The sequence below is a fragment of the Bufo gargarizans genome, chromosome 4 (assembly GCF_014858855.1).
Source record: "Bufo gargarizans isolate SCDJY-AF-19 chromosome 4, ASM1485885v1, whole genome shotgun sequence".
NCBI classification, from domain to species: domain Eukaryota; kingdom Metazoa; phylum Chordata; class Amphibia; order Anura; family Bufonidae; genus Bufo; species Bufo gargarizans.
In genome coordinates this window covers 538,682,194-538,700,248 of record NC_058083.1, presented here as the reverse complement: position 1 = coordinate 538,700,248, position 18,055 = coordinate 538,682,194, and the positions used below count along the sequence as shown (strand labels likewise).

General features: G+C 46.9%; 1 protein-coding gene across 1 annotated transcript; it reads left to right on the top strand.

Moving 5' to 3' along the window:
* The first annotated feature begins 5,554 nt into the window (after positions 1-5,554).
* Positions 5,555-16,864, top strand: LOC122936063. The gene is made up of 6 exons (XM_044292064.1): positions 5,555-5,721; positions 6,254-6,403; positions 6,487-6,610; positions 6,708-6,802; positions 6,939-7,059; positions 16,630-16,864. The coding sequence occupies exons 1-6, from the start codon at positions 5,650-5,652 to the stop codon at positions 16,773-16,775; spliced, it is 708 nt and encodes a 235-aa protein (XP_044147999.1). The 5' UTR covers positions 5,555-5,649; the 3' UTR covers positions 16,776-16,864.
* The last annotated feature ends 1,191 nt before the right edge of the window (positions 16,865-18,055 follow it).

Sequence of the window (18,055 nt, the reverse complement as noted above, 5' to 3'; positions counted from 1 at the left end):
ATCAAAAAGCTCAGGATTTAGTAGTAATGGGTACTTGTTTTTCACTGTAATTTTATTCAGTCCGGAGGACATGACTGAAAGGACCTTTTTCATGACAACAAACAAACTGGTACATGCCAGTGAAGAGGACCTCCGAATAAAGACCCCCACTTTAAACTAATTAGACATGGTTGGAGTTTCTTGCAGTGATAATGTGGAAGAGTAGTTTGTAGCACAAGGTTGATGGGACAGTCTTAGGGATGATGTGGTGGCAGAGTCTCAGCTTCCTTTTTATTGAAAACATTAGTGTTGCTAGCATAAGCAGGAGGTAGGCCTTGAGGATTCTGATCAAATGGTGAAGCTCGGGCAGTATGATGTCAGACAGTGAAAATGACAGGCAGAAACCCGGAGTAGAATCTGACCCATATTCCAGTCCAGGACTGTGCAAGCAAAAGCTAGGGCAGTTCCAGTAGAAGAGTACTGGTGGACACAAGCAGAACATAGAATGATATTGTCTTTGTGTGCAGAATTCCCATTTGAAGCTCCATGGGCATGGTGATGTACTGTATGGGTTCCAGAAGCGCTATCCCATTGACAGATGTCACCACCAAGGATTTACCCAGGCACATGGTGGGTATGCAGTGTCAAGTCACCAAGGCCTGATGCAGGATGTTTCCTGTTGAGCCAGAGTTCAGGAAAACCTGCACAGTAAACTGAATCTTTCCGAGACCCAGAAAGTGCTAACTCTGGAGAGAGCTTGTCTTCAGCCAGGGCTATCTGTTCAACCAATCCTAGGCTCTGGCGTTTTCCACATTGAGAGGGCAGTGTCCTTTGGTTCCATAATTCATGCATAAGTCCTTACTGTGTATACAACTTCTCAAACAATTGAACCTTATCAAGTTGTATAGGCTCTGAATCAGGAGATGCAGAAGATTGAAGCATGTGCCTCTGAAAAGCTAGTGTCAGGTTAGGAACTCTCCTTTCACCTGCAGACTTCTTGAGGGACTCTTTGAAACGTAGATCAATATGGGTAGCCAGGGTGATCAGATCATCCAGGGTAGATGGAACATCATGACCTGCCATTACATTTTTTATGCAACCTGACAGTCCCTCCCAGAAAGCCTCATTGTCCCATGACAAGTCAGGAGCCAGGCTGCAGAACTGTATGACATACCGCCCAACTGTGAGGTTGCCCTGGCGGAGGAGAAAAGAGGCAGGTAAGGTGGTACAAACTGATTCTTCAAAACCCTTGCAGAAGGTAGACAAAAAGGCAGACAATCTCCTTCTGGAGATTGCTGGTCAGAGCATCTCCTCATTTCCCAGAGCGGAGATGCCCAGATGAGTGCTTTAGCAGACAGGAAGCAGACCAAAAAGGCTATCCTGGCTGCCCGAGATAGTATGCAGGTACTGCAGGAGTTGCTGCTGCCAGCCACACTGAGTAGTCAGCCCCTCATATACGTCAGACAGACCCATTTGGGTTGACCACTGGGTTCCATAGCCTGAGCAAACTGTTACAGCAGTGGGTGTGGAACCACTGTGTTAACCAACAGATTTGGTTTTGGGCTAAACCTAAGAGCCTTATCCTAGCAGTTCCTGGTATTCACCCTTTAACACAATGATCTGGGCCTTGTTTCAGGACAGCCACCAGGCAGCTTCCTCCTGGAGTAGTCTGTTTGTGGTTAACAGCTGACCCACGGGGATCAGAGACACTAGTGGATGGCACAGAGGGGGCAGGCAAAAACGCAGTCATACAGTAAACTGGCAGAGATTGGTACAAGGGCAGGCAACAGAATACTGCACACCATTTGCAGGAAGTTCGCAAGCAAAGGAACCTATTGCTCAGGCATCTTCCCACAGGGGAAGGTGCCATAAGTACTGTAGGGCCATTGGCTTGTAAAGATTAGGGTTCATGCATACTGGCCCTTTAAGAACTGTAGGGAGTGCGATCAAGTACTGTAGGCTTCCATTTGGCCTGGATACCAGGTCGGGCGCTCCCTCTGCAGGAGCGCCACCCAGTCTAACACTACACCGGTGGAGTCACAGGTCACATGATTCTGCTTGCATCATGTGACTAGGAAGTGGAGCCTATTTAAACAGGCAAACTGATGGCCACAGGTTACCTGTGCTTGGTGCTTATCTCCCTGGATCGCCTCACTAGCCGTATTCTGTATTGTACACACAGAACTCTGGATTCTTGATCTCTGATTTGGATCCTGATCTTGACGATTTGGACCCTACCGTTTCTTCCCTGGCTTGGGATTGTATATGATTTGTCTAGTTCTTTTCCCTGTCTGTTCTCCTGGTATTGACTTTGGCGCATTTCTGACTCTGATCTATGGTTTTTTATTTGGTTCGTTTTTGTGTCTCCTGGTTTTGACCTGGTTTGTCTCCGTCATACTTGTGCTCTTCCCTCCTGTTTAGACCTCTGCACTTAATTCACAAAGGAACTGCTGACCAATTGTGGTCTGCCAACTAGGGCTGATTGTGCAAATAGGTAGGGACAGTGGGAACGGGAGAGTTCATGGTACGCTGCTCCTGCCGTGACAACAGGTATAGGAATGCCAAGCAGGCTGCAGCCTAACTGGAGGGACAGAGTGGACCTAGCAGCCAGACCCAGCATGAAGATGGTAGCAGGAGGTTGGCCGCCAGGTAAGGTAAGCAGGGAAGCTCGCAGCCACCAATGTAACAGTGGACTGCAGATAACAGGGACAGGCTGACCTCAGCCCAAGGTAGAATCCTCCCCACTTCCTCCAGAAGCAGTTCGGGTAGAGTGCCTCCCTGCTTGTTGAGGTAGATGGTGCTGTCTGACTGAACTCGGACTGCTTTCCATGAAATGTGGGGTGCAAAGTGCGAGACCGCATTACACAATGCTTTGAGTTCTCTCAGGTTGACAATATGGGACTCCAGATGCCTCCAGATTTCCTGGACTGATAGATCCCCTACCTGTGCTCTGCAACCTGTTTTGGATGCATCCGTAGTCAACAGGATCCAGATAGGGTGGACCATGGACTTTCCATCCTTGGGATGACACGTAACGATCAATCCACATATCATACGCCAACACTGGCCGTGGCCTTGCCAGCAATCAATAACAGAGCGCACCGACTGTCGCTTAATCCAACTTATCAGATCTCCTGCCCATCAGAATCCAGCTTTACATAATGAGGATATTGGACTTCTTACGTCTCTGTGAGATTTTGTTCTTACATTATTTGCAGCTCCTCGATGGGATCTCCTGTGGGACCAAGTTATACAAAGAGCTTTACACTGAATTTAAAGGGAAGGCGTCATCAGAAAATGAGCTGCTGTTTAAATCACTTTTTTATGTTTAACATTTTTAAATAATTTTTTGTTATTTTTTATGTCACTTTTTTATAAATAGCATTCTATTGTTACATAATGGTCAGGTGTACAGGTTTACATAGTTGGAGCATATACGTCTGTTATAGGCTATAAATTCCAGGGGCGAGGATTGAGGCTAAAGTCCTCTGGGAAGGTCCCCTATCCCAGAACCGAGGCACTGGAACATTACAGAGCTACAGCAATTAAGTAGGTGTTTGGAGCGAGCAGGTTAAAAGCTCCAATATTGTGGAGAGGTGAGAGGAAAAGCAGGAGATTCAATCCACTGCACTCCAAGTGTAACGGGCAGTGGGCTTGGACCCACTGTTCTCACTAACCAGTTTGACTTTGGGCTGTCTGTAAGGGCTTTATCCTGGCAGTCGTCTGGTTTTCAACCTTTAAAGATACAGGGATCTGGTCTTCGCTGCAGGGAAGCCACCGGGCCACTACCTCCTGAGATGGTTCCGGTGTAGCTGGTGGCTGACCCATCGATGCTAATTTCAGACGGATATTTCTTGAGGACAACCAAACCTTGTTGCCAGGAGAAAATTGTGGAATTCTTTGTTTCCTGTCGGTACACTTCTACTCGATGCAGATATGGAGAAATTGGTGGAGACCGAGCTGGCTGAACAGTAGGTGGTATACAACACCCCAGTGCAGGAGCTCTCTAGCGTTCTAGTCCAGGACAGGACCATGCACACAGAGTCAAGGAGGTCCCAGAAGTAGAGAACTAGTGGAGTTCACCCATACAAAGCTCCAAGAGCACCAAGACATACTGTATGGTCTCAGTAAGAGACCTAGGGTGGCCAGAAGTCCGGTTTTCTGGCTCTCTGTCCTCCGTCCGGTGCAGGGCCTGAACGGACACAGGGATGTCCACCCTTTCAGTAGCTCACGCTCAGAAAGCAGCACTGACTGAGGCTTCTCTCAACCCCAGTCAGTCACTGGAGCCGCAGACGTGGCTCCCTGCGGCTGACTGAGGGGGAGAGAAGCACCCCGGCTGCCCCCAGCTCACCTTCCATTCAAGAAGTTCTTCCCTCTCCTCCCCCCGTTTCCCCCCAGCCCGGCAGAGGTGGGGGCGTGGCTTCACAGAGGTGGGTGTGGTCTGTGAGGTGCGGCTTTCTGGGGTGAAGCCAGTAGCCACCCTAAAGAGACCCCTGATCAACAGAAGTCTCCAGCAATGGCTTCTTCAGACGTGGAGCTGGAATTTGATACCGATCCGCCAAGGCCTGATGCAGGACGTTGCCTGATGAACCAGAATCTAGGAAGCCCTGCAGGGTGAACAGGGAGCCCTCACTGGATAGTTCCACCAGAACAGCCAAGTCTGAAGAGAGTGATTTTTCACTTAGGGCTGTCTCTCCTAAGGACCCTGGGCCTGCGAGTTTCTCGCCTTGTATAGCGTCCTCCATCTCTGCAATATAGACAGGGATTATTAGAACGCCTATGCTGGCCCTCATCTTCAATGCCCTTCATGGTGTAGGAGGGAGACAGATGTGGACCTCCTATAGGAGAGGCTTGAGGTGCTGCTGCAGTAGATGTCAGGGTTAGGCGGGCAGATATGCTGCTAAGCCGCTTCTTGGACTAGTTCAGGCTGGCCTACAGAGAGTGGGGTCCACAGCCTGAGCTTACTGTAATGGGCAGCGAGTATGGACCCTCTGGACCTACCAGTTTGGCTTTAGGCTAGCTCTAAGGGTGTTCACCATTAAAGTGGTTAGATCACCAGCATCAGATCAGAAGAGCGATCAGATGTCACTCCCTTCCCTCTCTTGTACAAAGCTCCGCCCCTTCATGTTACAGGCTTCCCCAGAACTTCCCCACTGCTAAGCTCCACCCCCTGCACTGATCACATGGTGGTGACATCATCACAGGTCCTACATTATCACTTCTTTTCACTGCTGAACTCCGCCCTCTCCTGATCACATGATGGTGATGTCATCACAGGTCCTACATTATTACTTATCACCCACTGCACTGATCACATGGTGGTGACATCATCACAGGTCCTACTTAGCTCTTCTCTAAATTGCTGAGCTCCGCCCTCCTGATCACGTGATGGTGATGTTATCACAGGTCCTACATCACCACTTCTCCCCACTGCTGAGCTCCGCCCCTCCTGATCACATGGCAGTGACGTCGTCACAGGTCCTACATCAACACGTCTCCCCACTGCTGAGCTCCGCCCCTCCTGATCACATGGCAGTGACGTCATCCCAGGTCCTGCAGCTCTTGCAGTGCACAGATACAGAGCAGGTTCTGGTCTTCTCTCCAGAATCCCCCTTTATCCCCGGGGTCCCTCCTTGTCCTGGAGGATCTCCTCCAGCTCCTCCACCAAGGATGGACAGGAAGGAGATCAGCAGAAGAATATTAGACCTCACCTTGGAGATCATCTCCCTGCTGAGCGGAGAGGTAAACCTTTCTAGATTTCTCTCCTCTTTATTGTATTCTGGAGCCAGTCAGACATCGGGAAGGAGAATCCATCATAGGAAGTGACAGGAAGAGGCTCCTGGAGAACGGCCTCCAGACCTTCCAAGGGACGGAGAAGCTGAAGACCGGCCACCGCTCAGTGATGGGGGATGTGGAGCCATGAGGAGGGAAGTAGGCAGGTTGTCCCCAGGAGATGGCGGCAGTGTGGCCTGGAGGGAGGATTTCTACCACTAGTCTGACATCTAGATGATACTAGAAGAAGGAGGCCTCCACTACGTCTAGAGGAAAGAAGGCTTCTCCACAACATAGAGGAGGAGTCTTTACTGTAAGAGCAGGGGGACTATGGAGCTCTCTGCCAGAGGAAGGGGGGTGGGGAATTCTCTAGAAGAGTCCAGAAGGGGCTGGAGGGGGAGAATATTCCAGCTCCTAGGGACTAGATTACTGGAGATGGGGCCATGATCCCGGGAGGGATTCTGAGGGGAGATCTGGAGTCAGTGTCTCTCTCCATCTACAGGATTACACCCTAGTGAAGAAGACATCGGGGAGGACTCCCATCATCCAGGAATCAGGAGGGTGGACCCCCATCACAGAGCCTCCCCCACTGATACATGAGGAGAAGATCCTAGAACTCGCCCACAAGATGATGGAGCTGCTGACTGGAGAGGTGACACTGCTGGGAATACTGGGAGGTTCTCCAGTAACAGCACTGGAGGGGTCTGGGTGATGACGGTGTCATTGTGTTGTCAGGTTCCTGTAAGGTGTCAGGATGTGGCGGTGTATTTCTCCCTGGAGGAGTGGGAGTATATAGAAGGACAGGAGGAGCTGTACGAGGAGGCCATGATGGAGGAGCCCCGGCCTCTGACATCTCCAGGTGAGAGGAGACCTTCCTGATGATAGAGGTGTAAGGGTCCCTGGATACTACTCCCATCATCTCATATATAATACAGTCTGTGTGTTATCTCCTATAGGTTCTGACTCCAGGAGGAGAAGTCCCCCCGAGAGATGTCCCCGTCCTCTGTATTCCCAGGACTGTCCAGAGGAGAAGCTCCCAGAGAACCATCAGGTAGATGGAGCTGAGCCCTATACACATCTATATAGGGGGGTCCTGCAGTCATAGAGGGGTCATAGATTGTGGGGGTCTCTTATGTGGATCTGTTAGATTTCCCACCTGTCTGCTGTATTGTCCTGAATTGTTACAGATGACAAATCAGAGGGAAGATGTGACTGAAATCAAAGTGGAGGATGAAGAAGAGCGGATGATGGGCGATCCCCCGTGTAAGAGTGAGGTGGAGGAGGACATTCCAGGAGATGTGACCACAGGTATGGAATCATGAATGGAGGAAGGGAATTGGGAGGTTTCTTCAGATGAGGCTCCACCTTAGAGCTGCAGTAAAGGGGCACTCCGGGCAGTGACCCCTGTGTTATGTGCAGGAGCGGAGGGAGATGTGACTGTACATAGACATCCTCTCCAGGATCTTCTCTCCATCCTCTCATGGTCCAGGCTGGACACTCGGCTCAGCATCAGGTTTTGGGGGCATCGGCTGTGATGAACGGCTGCAGTAATGGCCGGGGTTATTTAGGCGTCTTCTTCTGTCCGGTTGCTGTCTGGATTGCACACGTGTCACATGGACCCATTAACCCATTCCCTACATGTATGTACTGTGTCGCAGAAAGTAAGCTTCCGCGTTTGTCTGTACATATACTGCGCAGTGATCAGAGGACACAGGACAGGCCCCGCTCAGTCAGGACAGAAGCTCCAGGCCCTGCAGTAACTGCTGGCAGTGGAGGTAATGCTGATGGTGCAGGTTTAACCTCTTAGATGCCACAGCCAATGCTGACCACCCATCTAAGCAGTTTTAGGAGGGTGGGGATCCCTCTCTGACAACATCCACTCACCTTAATTGTGAGGTGCTGGTGGTTCTCATGGCAGCCGGGAGCCTTACTAAGGGCTCAGGACCTGATAAGATATGGAAGCTGGTGAGGCCCAACACCAGGAGGACAAGGCAGTGTCACGCTGTTCTGCACCTGGTTTGCCTGGGCGAACGGGTTCACACCGGAAGGAACTGCTCTACGTCTATCAAGAGGAAATCAAAACCTGTCTCTCTCTCCTCACTAACTTAAAATCAGAACCATGGTCACTGACAACAGAAGAACATAGTGAACGTGCTCTAGATGGTGCACATCTTTAATCTGGTTGTAAAGCGGTTCCTGAAGTCTTCCACCCAACTGCAAGAAATCCTGAAAATGGCCAGGAAACTGTGCATGCACTTCAGCCACTCTTACACTGCAAAACACACCCTTCTTGAGCTGCAAAGGAAGAATAGCGTTCCCCAACATCACCTGATATGCGACGTTTCAACCCATTGGAACTCCACTCGCCACAGGTTGGACTGACTGTAAGAGCAGAGGAAGGCTGTAAATGATTTCTTGAAGATGCAGGCGGGCAAGAGTACTCCCCTGTGTAACTTCGATGTTAGCCAGTGGCAGCTTATGCGTGACACCTGACGTTTTCTCAGGCCCTTTGAGGAGGCCACTTTATTTGTCGCCAGGACTACGGGACGAATGAGGTAATTTCACTCCTTTGCATTCTGGAGCAGATGCTGACAAATCTGTCTGGCTAGGGGACAGGAGACATGGATCCTTCATCTCGTGGTCACCTGAATTCTGTGGCGGCTGAACTGGAGGAGAAGGAGGTCATTTACCCACAAGCAATGTATACAGAAATGGGTGTTTTTTCTGCACTAGTGACAGTAGAGGAGCATGAGGAGCTGAAGGGCGATGACCCTGACACACTGTGGCAGTATGCAGTCGAGATGAAGGCAGGGAGTGCCTCAGAGTCCCTTGTGCAAATGGCTAGATACATGCTAAGTTGCTTGCACAGTGACAGCCGTATTATCAACATTTGGCAGAGGGATGACTACTGGCTCTACACCATGTTAGACCCTTGCTACTGCTCCAGAAGGGGGCCTTTTTTCCACCCGCTGAGAGACATCCTGTGTAGTCATTTGGCCGCTGCTTATGTGCGTCATTGCCCATCCTCACAAAGGTCTGACCGGGGGAACCCTCTGCGATCATGTTTTACTGCCATGACTGCTGGAGGCAGGGGAGCAGGAGCAGCACCAGCTGCATCAGCACCAACTTAAGTCTGGAGTCTCTAATGAGAAGTTTTCTTCACCTGCCTACTGAACAAAACCACCTACCAGCAGCAGCAAGACATGGAACAGAACCTGAACCAGCAGGTGGTGGTATACTTGGACTGCACCCTGCCACGCCACATCCAAGATCCCCTGGTCTACTGGGCAGCCAAACTGGATTTGTGGCCGCAACTGCCCGTGTCCTTGGACAAGCTTTCCTGCCCGGCCAGTAATGTGGAATCAGAGTGGGTGTTTAGTGTGGCTGGTGGTATAGTTACCCCAAGGAGAACTGACCTTTCCACCCAAAATGTGGAGATATTGACTTTTGTAAAGAGGAATCCCGCGTGGATCAGCTAGGATTTCCACAGGCCAGTGCCTGATGCATCAGACTAGATCGTTCTGGGTGTCACCTGCTTCAGCCACTATTCAGATGCTGCCACCTGCCTGATGCCACCCAACTGCTTCCATGTTCTCCTACTGCCACCCACCATCTTGTGCTGTTACTGCCACTGCAGTTGGACCTCAACTCCCCACTCTGTGACTGGGCCATTGTGTTGACTCCTCATGGTGTTGCCACCCTCCCGACTCTATGTCGGGGCCACTATTGTCCCTGTTTGGCCTTGTCCCCATTTATTTTACCCTTCTTTTTATCTGTCAGAAGGACAAAAAAATGAGAAACACAACGGATCCTGTCTTTGGAGCAGCTGTAAGGCATGAATCACACGGTCCCTATTTTGCATTAGTATATGCTCATGATTTGGAAACTAAAAGCAGGAGTGGGTCCAAAACACAGAATACATACAAACTTTACAATCATGTGTCATCTCTGTTTGGATCCTCTCCTGTTTTTTGGGGGCCTTAGCAATACTGCAGGATTACTGACTTAATGCTGACCGTGTGAAGGCGGATGCTCAAAAGACAGGATCCATTTTTGGGGGATTGTTCTTATGATGGATGAGAAGAAGGACAAAAACTGGTGACGCCCTCTCCACTTGTTCAGGGGGGGCACTACATGTCCCAGCGTGTAACAGAACAGGTTCTGTAGAAATCTATGTGGAGTCAGCTGATGACTAGTGATGAGCGGCAGGGGTCATATTCAAATTCGCGATATTTCGCAAATATTTTGTAGAATATTCGGAAATTCTAATATTCATTATATTCAACGATTTTTTTTACTCGAAAAATCGGCAAGGTAATGATTGTGTAATATGCGAATTTTCATAATGCGAATTTTCGTAATGCGAATTTTTTATTGCAAATTTTTCAACTTACAACTATTAGACAAAGAAGATTATAGCACTATATTATCTAAATTGCTCTATATTCGTTTTTTTCCGAATATTCGCTATATTGCTATAACTTAGTTTTTTCGAATATTCGTAATATTCTAAAACAAGAATATATAGCAATATAGCGAATATTCGAAAAAAACTAATATAGAGCAATTTAGCTAATATAGTGCTATAATCTTCTTTGTCTAAGGCCCCTTTCACACGGGCGAGTATTCCGTGCGGGTGCGATGCGTGAGGTAAACTCATTGCACCCGCACTGAATCCTGACCCATTCATTTCTATGGGGCTGTGCACATGAGCGGTGATTTTCACGCATCACTTGTGCGTTGCGTGAAAATTGCAGCATGCTCTATATTCTGCGTTTTTAATGCAACGCAGGCCCCATAGAAATGAAAGGGGCCGCGTGAAAATCGCAAGCAAGTGCGGATGCGGTGCGATTTTCACGCATGGTTGCTAGGAGACGATCGGGATGGAGACCCGATCTGTACTATTTTCCCTTATAACATGGTTATAAGGGAAAATAATAGCATTCTGAATACTGAATGCAAAGTAGAATAGTGGTGGAGGGGTTAAAAAAATAAATAAAATTTAACTCACCGAGTCCACTTGATCGCGTAGTTGCGGATCTCTGTCTTCTTCTGTAATGTTGAGCTGCCGGCTAAGGACCTGTGGTGACGTCACATCTCATGATCCAATCACATGGTCCCTCACCATGGTGATGAACCATGTGATTGGACCATAGTGACATCACCACAGGTCTTTTGCCAGGTCCTGAAGATAGAACAGAGACCGGCAGCTATGGAGCAGGTAAGTAAACTTATTTTTATTTGCTAACCCCTCCATCCCTAATTTACTTTTATTTTTCCTTATAAGTTAAAGGGAAAAAAATAAAATCTACACAACACCTAACCCAAACCTGAACTTCAGTGATGAAGTCCGGGTTTGGGTCTGGGTACCAAACATGGCGATGTTTCTCATGTGCAAAACGCATTAAAACGCTTTGCACTCGCGCGGAAAAATCGCACATTTTACCGCAACGCACCCGCATCTGATCGGGCCCTCACACGCCACACTCGTGTGAAAGACGCCTAATAGTTGTAATTTTTTTTCTCATCTGAAGTTCAGATTGGAAAAAAATTACAACTATTTAAAAAAAAGATTATAGCACTATATTAGCAAAATTTCTCTATATTCGTTTTTTTCGAATATTCGCTATATTGCTATAACTTCGTTTTTTCAAATATTCGTAATATTCTAAAACAAAAATATATAGCGAATATTCAAAAAAAACAAATATAGAGAAATTTAGCTAATATAGTGCTATAATCATTTTTTTAAATAGTTGTAATTTTTTTCCAATCTGAACTTCAGATGACAACTATTAGACAAAGAAGATTATAGCACTACACTCACCTGAAGAATTATCAGGAACACCTGTTCTATTTCTCATTAATGCGATTATCTAGTCAACCAATCACATGGCAGTTGCTTCGATGCATGTAGGGTTGTGGTCCTGGTCAAGACAATCTCCTGAACTCCAAACTGAATGTCAGAATGGGAAAGAAAGGTGGGCTACAACAGCAGAAGACCCCACCGGGTACCACTCATCTCCACTACAAATAGGAAAAAGAGGCTACAATTTGCACGAGCTCACCAAAACTGGACTGTTGAAGACTGGAAAAATGTTGCCTGGTCTGATGAGTCTCGATTTCTGCTGAGACATTCAAATGGTAGAGTCCGAATTTGGCGTAAAGAGAATGAGTACATGTATCCATCATGCCTTGTTACCACTGTGCAGGCTGGTGGTGGTGGTGTAATGGTGTGGGTGATGTTTTCTGGGCACACTTTAGGCCCCTTAGTGCCAATTGGCCATCGTGTAAATGCCACGGGCTACCTGAGCATTGTTTCTGACCATGTCCATCCCTTCATGACCACCATGTACCCATCCTCTGATGGCTACTTCCAGCAGGATAATGCACCAGGTCACAACGCTCCAATCATTCCAAATTGGTTTCTTGAACATGACAATGAGTTCACTGCACTAAAATGGCCCCACAGTCACCAGATCTCAACCCAATAGAGCATCTCTGGGATGTGGTGGAACGGGAGCTTCGTGCCCTGGATGTGCCTCCCTCAAATCTCCATCAACTGCAAGATGCTATCCTATCAATATGGGCCAACATTTCTAAAGATGCTATCAGCACCTTGTTGAATCAATGCCCCGTAGAATTAAGGCAGTTCTGAAGGCAAAAGGTATTAGTATGGTGCTCCTAATAATTCTTTAGGTGAGTGTATATTAGCTAAATTGCTCTATATTCTTTATTTTGCTATATATTCTTGTTTTAGAATATTACGAATATTCGAAAAAACAAAGTTATAGCAATATAGCGAATATTCGAAAAAAAATCAAATATAGAGCAATTTAGCTAATATAGTGCTATAATCTTCTTTGTCTTATAGTTGTAAGTTGAAAAATTTGCAAACACCCCTACTCCTAAAGTCAAATATACTGCAGCCTTCTCATTGGCCCACAAGCTAGAAGCAGGGAGGGATTAAAAAAAATTATTGAATATTTGAAATTACGAATATATATCACTATATTAGAAATATTCGCGAATTTTCGAAGTACCTATATTCGCGATAAAAATTCAAATATTCGTGATCAACACTACTGATGACGGTGTAAAAGGAGTGCGCTCTCTCACTCTATAGTAGAATCTTGGGCCTCTGCACGGTTCTTTATACCTGGCACTAACTTTGACCTGTGAGGCTGAGTTCACACTTCAGTTTTGGCCCCGTGACTGCCCAAATAAGTGAAGTGTGCAGTGATTCTAAGAGCGACGCTTGTCATCAGCTTATCATACGGACTCACAGTATTATGTCACTACCACAGCAGACTCCCTATGTGTGTTACTGCAAGGCACAGTGTTCTACACCGCTATACAGGCACAGTGTTCTACACCACTATACAGGCACAGTGCTCTACACTGCTATACAGGCACAGTGCTCTACACCGCTATACAGGCACAGTGTTCTACACCGCTATACAGGCACAGTGTTCTACACCGCTATACAGGCACAGTGTTCTACACCGCTATACAGGCACAGTGTTCTACACCGCTATACAGGCACAGTGCTCTACACCGCTATACAGGCACAGTGTTCTACACCGCTATACAGGCACAGTGCTCTACACCACTATACAGGCACAGTGCTCTACACCGCTATACAGGCACAGTGCTCTACACCGATATACAGGCACAGTGTTCTACACCGCTATACAGGCACAGTGTTCTACACCGCTATACAGGCACAGTGCTCTACACCGCTATACAGGCACAGTGTTCTACACCGCTATACAGGCACAGTGCTCTACACCACTATACAGGCACAGTGCTCTACACCACTATACAGGCACAGTGCTCTACACCGCTATACAGGCACAGTGCTCTACACCGCTATACAGGCACAGTGTTCTACACCGCTATACAGGCACAGTGCTCTACACCGCTATACAGGCACAGTGCTCTACACCGCTATACAGGCACAGTGTTCTACACCGCTATACAGGCACAGTGTTCTACGCCGCTATACAGGCACAGTGTTCTACACCGCTATACAGGCACAGTGTTCTACACCGCTATACAGGCACAGTGTTCTACACCGCTATACAGGCACAGTGCTCTACACCACTATACAGGCACAGTGCTCTACACCGCTATACAGGCACAGTGCTCTACACCACTATACAGGCACAGTGCTCTACACCGCTATACAGGCACAGTGCTCTACACCGATATACAGGCTCTCTGCTGCTGTGCGATTCATCACAAATAAATTCTGATCCAATTGAATTGTTTTTTGAAAATTCGGCGAACCATCCGAATAAAATTTTTGGAAAATTTGCTCATCTTTAGTCCTTAAGTGAATTTGGGATACTTTCTTGGCTTGCGGCTGCTGGACAACCCTGTCTTGCGGCTGCTGGACAACCCTGTCTTGGGGGCACTCCCATAAATCGCCCCTTTTTATCCTGACAGCAACGAGGGATATGTGTACAGACAGCCTATCACACCTTATATACCCACTGAGGGATATGTGTACAGACAGCCTATCACACCTTATATACCCACTGAGGGATATGTGTACAGACAGCCTATCACACCTTGTATATCCACTGAGGGATATGTGTTGATATGGATAATTTGGTTGGACTTTGCGCACAAATCTCCGGTGCACTAAAAGGTACACTTCAGTATTAAAGTGCGCCCAACACAACCAATTCCGTAGCTATTATTCAGTTCTTTCTGTATAAGGGATGAAGTACTTCTTTAGCCCAGGAAGAGTCAGACACAATGCTGGTTCAAGCTGGAGTCAGTGTAAAAAACTTTTCAATAGACTCCAGACTCCTTCTTTATTAAGGCAATAGAACGACGCCCAGTGGGAGACGGCTTTACAACTTCAGCCAGTCAGCCCAGAAAGTGTAGGTACAGGGGGGCATCAACATGGCCGAACAGTGCAATGCACACACCTCATCCCTGTACAAGGAAGAATGAGTCATGTCCATTGTCTGACCAGCCAGGCGGCCGCCCATCCCCCATCACTGTCAGCATGGATCCCATTCAATACTGCTCAAAGCGACCAGTATCTAGTGAAGATCATTCTACTGGTTCTTATAGGTTTGAGATTATCTGCAAGACATTGCTACGGCTATTGTCAGTATATGGTACGAGTATACTGACAAGGCAGATATGCATGTCTTAAAAGCAGATATGTATCCAGAAAGGGATAGCGAAGCCACAGCAGAGGTATAATATGTATCTCTCGTTATGCAGACTTCACTTCTCTGATGTGTATAGGCATTTGAAGGGAAGAAGCAAACGCCCCCCTACACACTGAGAACACGTCCCCAAGCCCATGAGAAGGGTTTCATACTGACGGTTTTACCACTGGTCCCGATTCAACTCAAGTACCCTCTGCTAGAGTGTTCCTCGGTTAAATCCGACACAGGGCGACAGGTGATATTCCATAAAACACACACATTCTAAGATAAAATGCCCACATAATTCCATATAATAAAGTTTCCACAACAGTGCCTCCTCTTTGTCATATGCTCCCCAGTGTCCCTTGATGAATCATGATCTTCTTTGGAAAAGAAAAAAAAAACTGTCTCTCTTGTATACGAAAAGTCCTGAATCCAAAAAGCAAAACAGATTATGGAAAACAACAGAGCTTGAAAACAAATCTTGACTCAGAGGTTCTGCTCTGGGAGGTTTGAAATCCTCTGTATCTGGTCCATGGGTAGGTCTTCAGGGCGTCTCGTCTCGGCAACGAAAATGTAGTCATCTGATTGGGCTTTGGTGACTCGGTTGATTAGACAACAGGAACATCTCACTCCAGAAGGTATAGAAACAGAAACACCATAAGTATATATACTCCTATTTAGTTTAGCCAGGATCCAATGAAAAACAAAAAGTCCCCAAAGCTTCTCAAACTTTTAAAAGGATTCCAACCTTCACTAGCTATTGCTCTGGCTCTGCCTTGCAGGGTGCTAACCTTTTCTATATGTGCTTTGACCATGTCACTGGTGTCCGTTATCCAGGTACAATAGTTCTCACCTATGAATTCACAGAAGCATAGAAACCTAGAATGTGTCGGCAGATAAGACCCATGTGGCCCATCTAGTCTGCCCCATATACTGAATACTATGAATAGCCCCTGGCCCTATCTTATATGAAGGCTGGCCTTATGCCTATCCAATGCATGCTTAAACTCCTTCACTGTATTTGCAGCTATCACTTCTGCAGGAAGGCTATTCCTTGCATCCACTACTCTCTCAGTAAAGTAATACTTCCTGATATTACTTTTAAACCTTTGCCCCTCTAATTTAAAACTATGTCCTCTTGTAGCAGTTTTTCTTCTTGTAAATCTTCTCTCCTCTTTTACCTTGTTGATTCCCTTTATGTATTTAGCAGTTTCTCTCATCTCCCCTCTGTCTCGTCTTTCTTCCAAGCTATACATGTTAAGGTCCTTTCATCTTTCCTGGTAAGTTTTATCCTGCAATCCATGGACCAGTTTAGTAGCTCTTCTCTGAACTCTCTCCAAAGTATCAGTATCCTTCTGGAGATATGGACTCCAGTACTGCACACAATACTCCAAATGAGGTCTCACTAGTGTACAGAAACCCCCCTTGGACGCTAAAAGATAATCAAGAGTCATTTTTTCCTGCAGTACTAGAGTCTTCATCTGTCGTTGTTCCTGGGTAATCTCCCTGACAGCTTCTACAGTTTCATTGAACATCTTCGTCTACAATAGAGGAGAATCAGATCCTCTCGATTAGCTGCAATGTAAGAAGCTGGAACAAGCTTCACTAGGAATTTCTCTGATGTTCTCATGCACTAAGTAATAACAGAATAGACTGGGGGATCACCCCGGCAGTCTGAACATCACATACTTTTTTTCAACAGATATAATCTGGTCTATGGGTGTTACTAAAGAGATTAGGGGTTTCATTAGTAAGGTTGACTGTTATACCTTTCTCACAACTGGAGGATCCCACAAATCTATCCCCTTTACCGAAGCTGATGTGGAAGCATACCTGCGGGTCACCTAACTGCCCGGACACCCATACAGAGCTAATATTAAAACTATAACTGATGTTACCCTGTAGGAATGTATCATTAAATTCTATCGAAAAATGTCTCTGTGTGGTCTTGGCTAATTTCTCGTACTTCTTCATGCCAATATGAACGTTGTATATAGCATGAAAGGCTGCCATTGCTGGGGTATAATGGCCAGGGGGGGATTTAGAGCACACCCAGCAATTGGTCCTGTTTGCTGCCTTAGCTAGCTGGAAGTGCATTTTAAACAAAAGATTGGGATGCTTTTTATCGTTTCCCTCGCTAGAATAAACTATGCTACACAAATAAATGAAAATGACGCTTCTCATTCTTTGATGTAGTTGAGCAGCTTCTTGCAGTGACTTGCGTGGACCCAGTTGTCTCGTCCTTCGAGTTTAAGAGAGGTTGGCGTCATAAGCAGCACCTGGAATGGCCCAAGATATCTCGGTTCTAGTCCCGTCCTCTGATGTTTCTTTAGCATGACCCAATCAACTGGTTGAATAGAATGAACACCGATTATTGAGTCTGGGTCCGGGAGAGACTTGGTGGACTTTCTGGAGCTCCTTTTGCAGAGACTGCACATACTCCGTCAGCTGGGAATATAAAGAAGACAGCTGTTGAGGGTAGTACAATCCCGTCTTTGGAGGACTACCGAATAAAATGTCGTAGGGTGATAACCCATGGGGCTTTCTTGGGGGCATTCCTGATGGAATAAAGGGCTATAGCGAGACATTCAGGCCATGGTTTTTGAGTATCGGCCATGATTTTTGAGATCCTGTTCTTAATAATCCCATTAAGACGTTCAACCTTACCACTGCTCTGAGGATGATACGGGGTATGTAATCCCTGGTTGACATGTAGAGCTTTACATATTTCTGCAAACATCTGACCGGTGAAGTCAGAGCCGCGATCCGACTCGATCGTTTCAGGCATGCCCCAGTGGCACACTGTCTTGGACAGGACCTTTTTTGCTGTGGTAGTGGCATTGGCACATTGAGCGGGTCATGCTTCTGGCCATCTGAAAAACATATCTACACAGACTAAGGCATGCTCGTACGGCCCCCTTGGCAACATAATGTAGTCTATCTGTATGCGCTGAAAGGGATATTCCGGTTTGGGGGAATGCCGTTCTGGCGGTTTCACAGTTCTGCCAGGGTTGTGCAAAGCACAGACCAGGCAAGAAGCTGTAAAATTTGATGCTGCAGTAGTGAACCCAGGAGCAATCCAGTGCTCTTTCACCTGCGCACACATAACCATCTTTGACTGATGCCCT

What these genes read in the sequence shown, in the direction of transcription:
- LOC122936063 (XM_044292064.1), top strand. Translation starts at nt 5,650, where the DNA reads ATGGACAGGAAGGAGATCAGCAGAAGAATATTAGACCTCACCTTGGAG. An exon ending in CCGGCCTCTGACATCTCCAG is followed by an intron (nt 6,611 to 6,707) that starts GTGAGAGGAGAC and finishes TATCTCCTATAG; the next exon opens with GTTCTGACTCCAGGAGGAGA. An exon ending in TCCAGGAGATGTGACCACAG is followed by an intron (nt 7,060 to 16,629) that starts GTATGGAATCAT and finishes TTTTTTCAACAG; the next exon opens with ATATAATCTGGTCTATGGGT.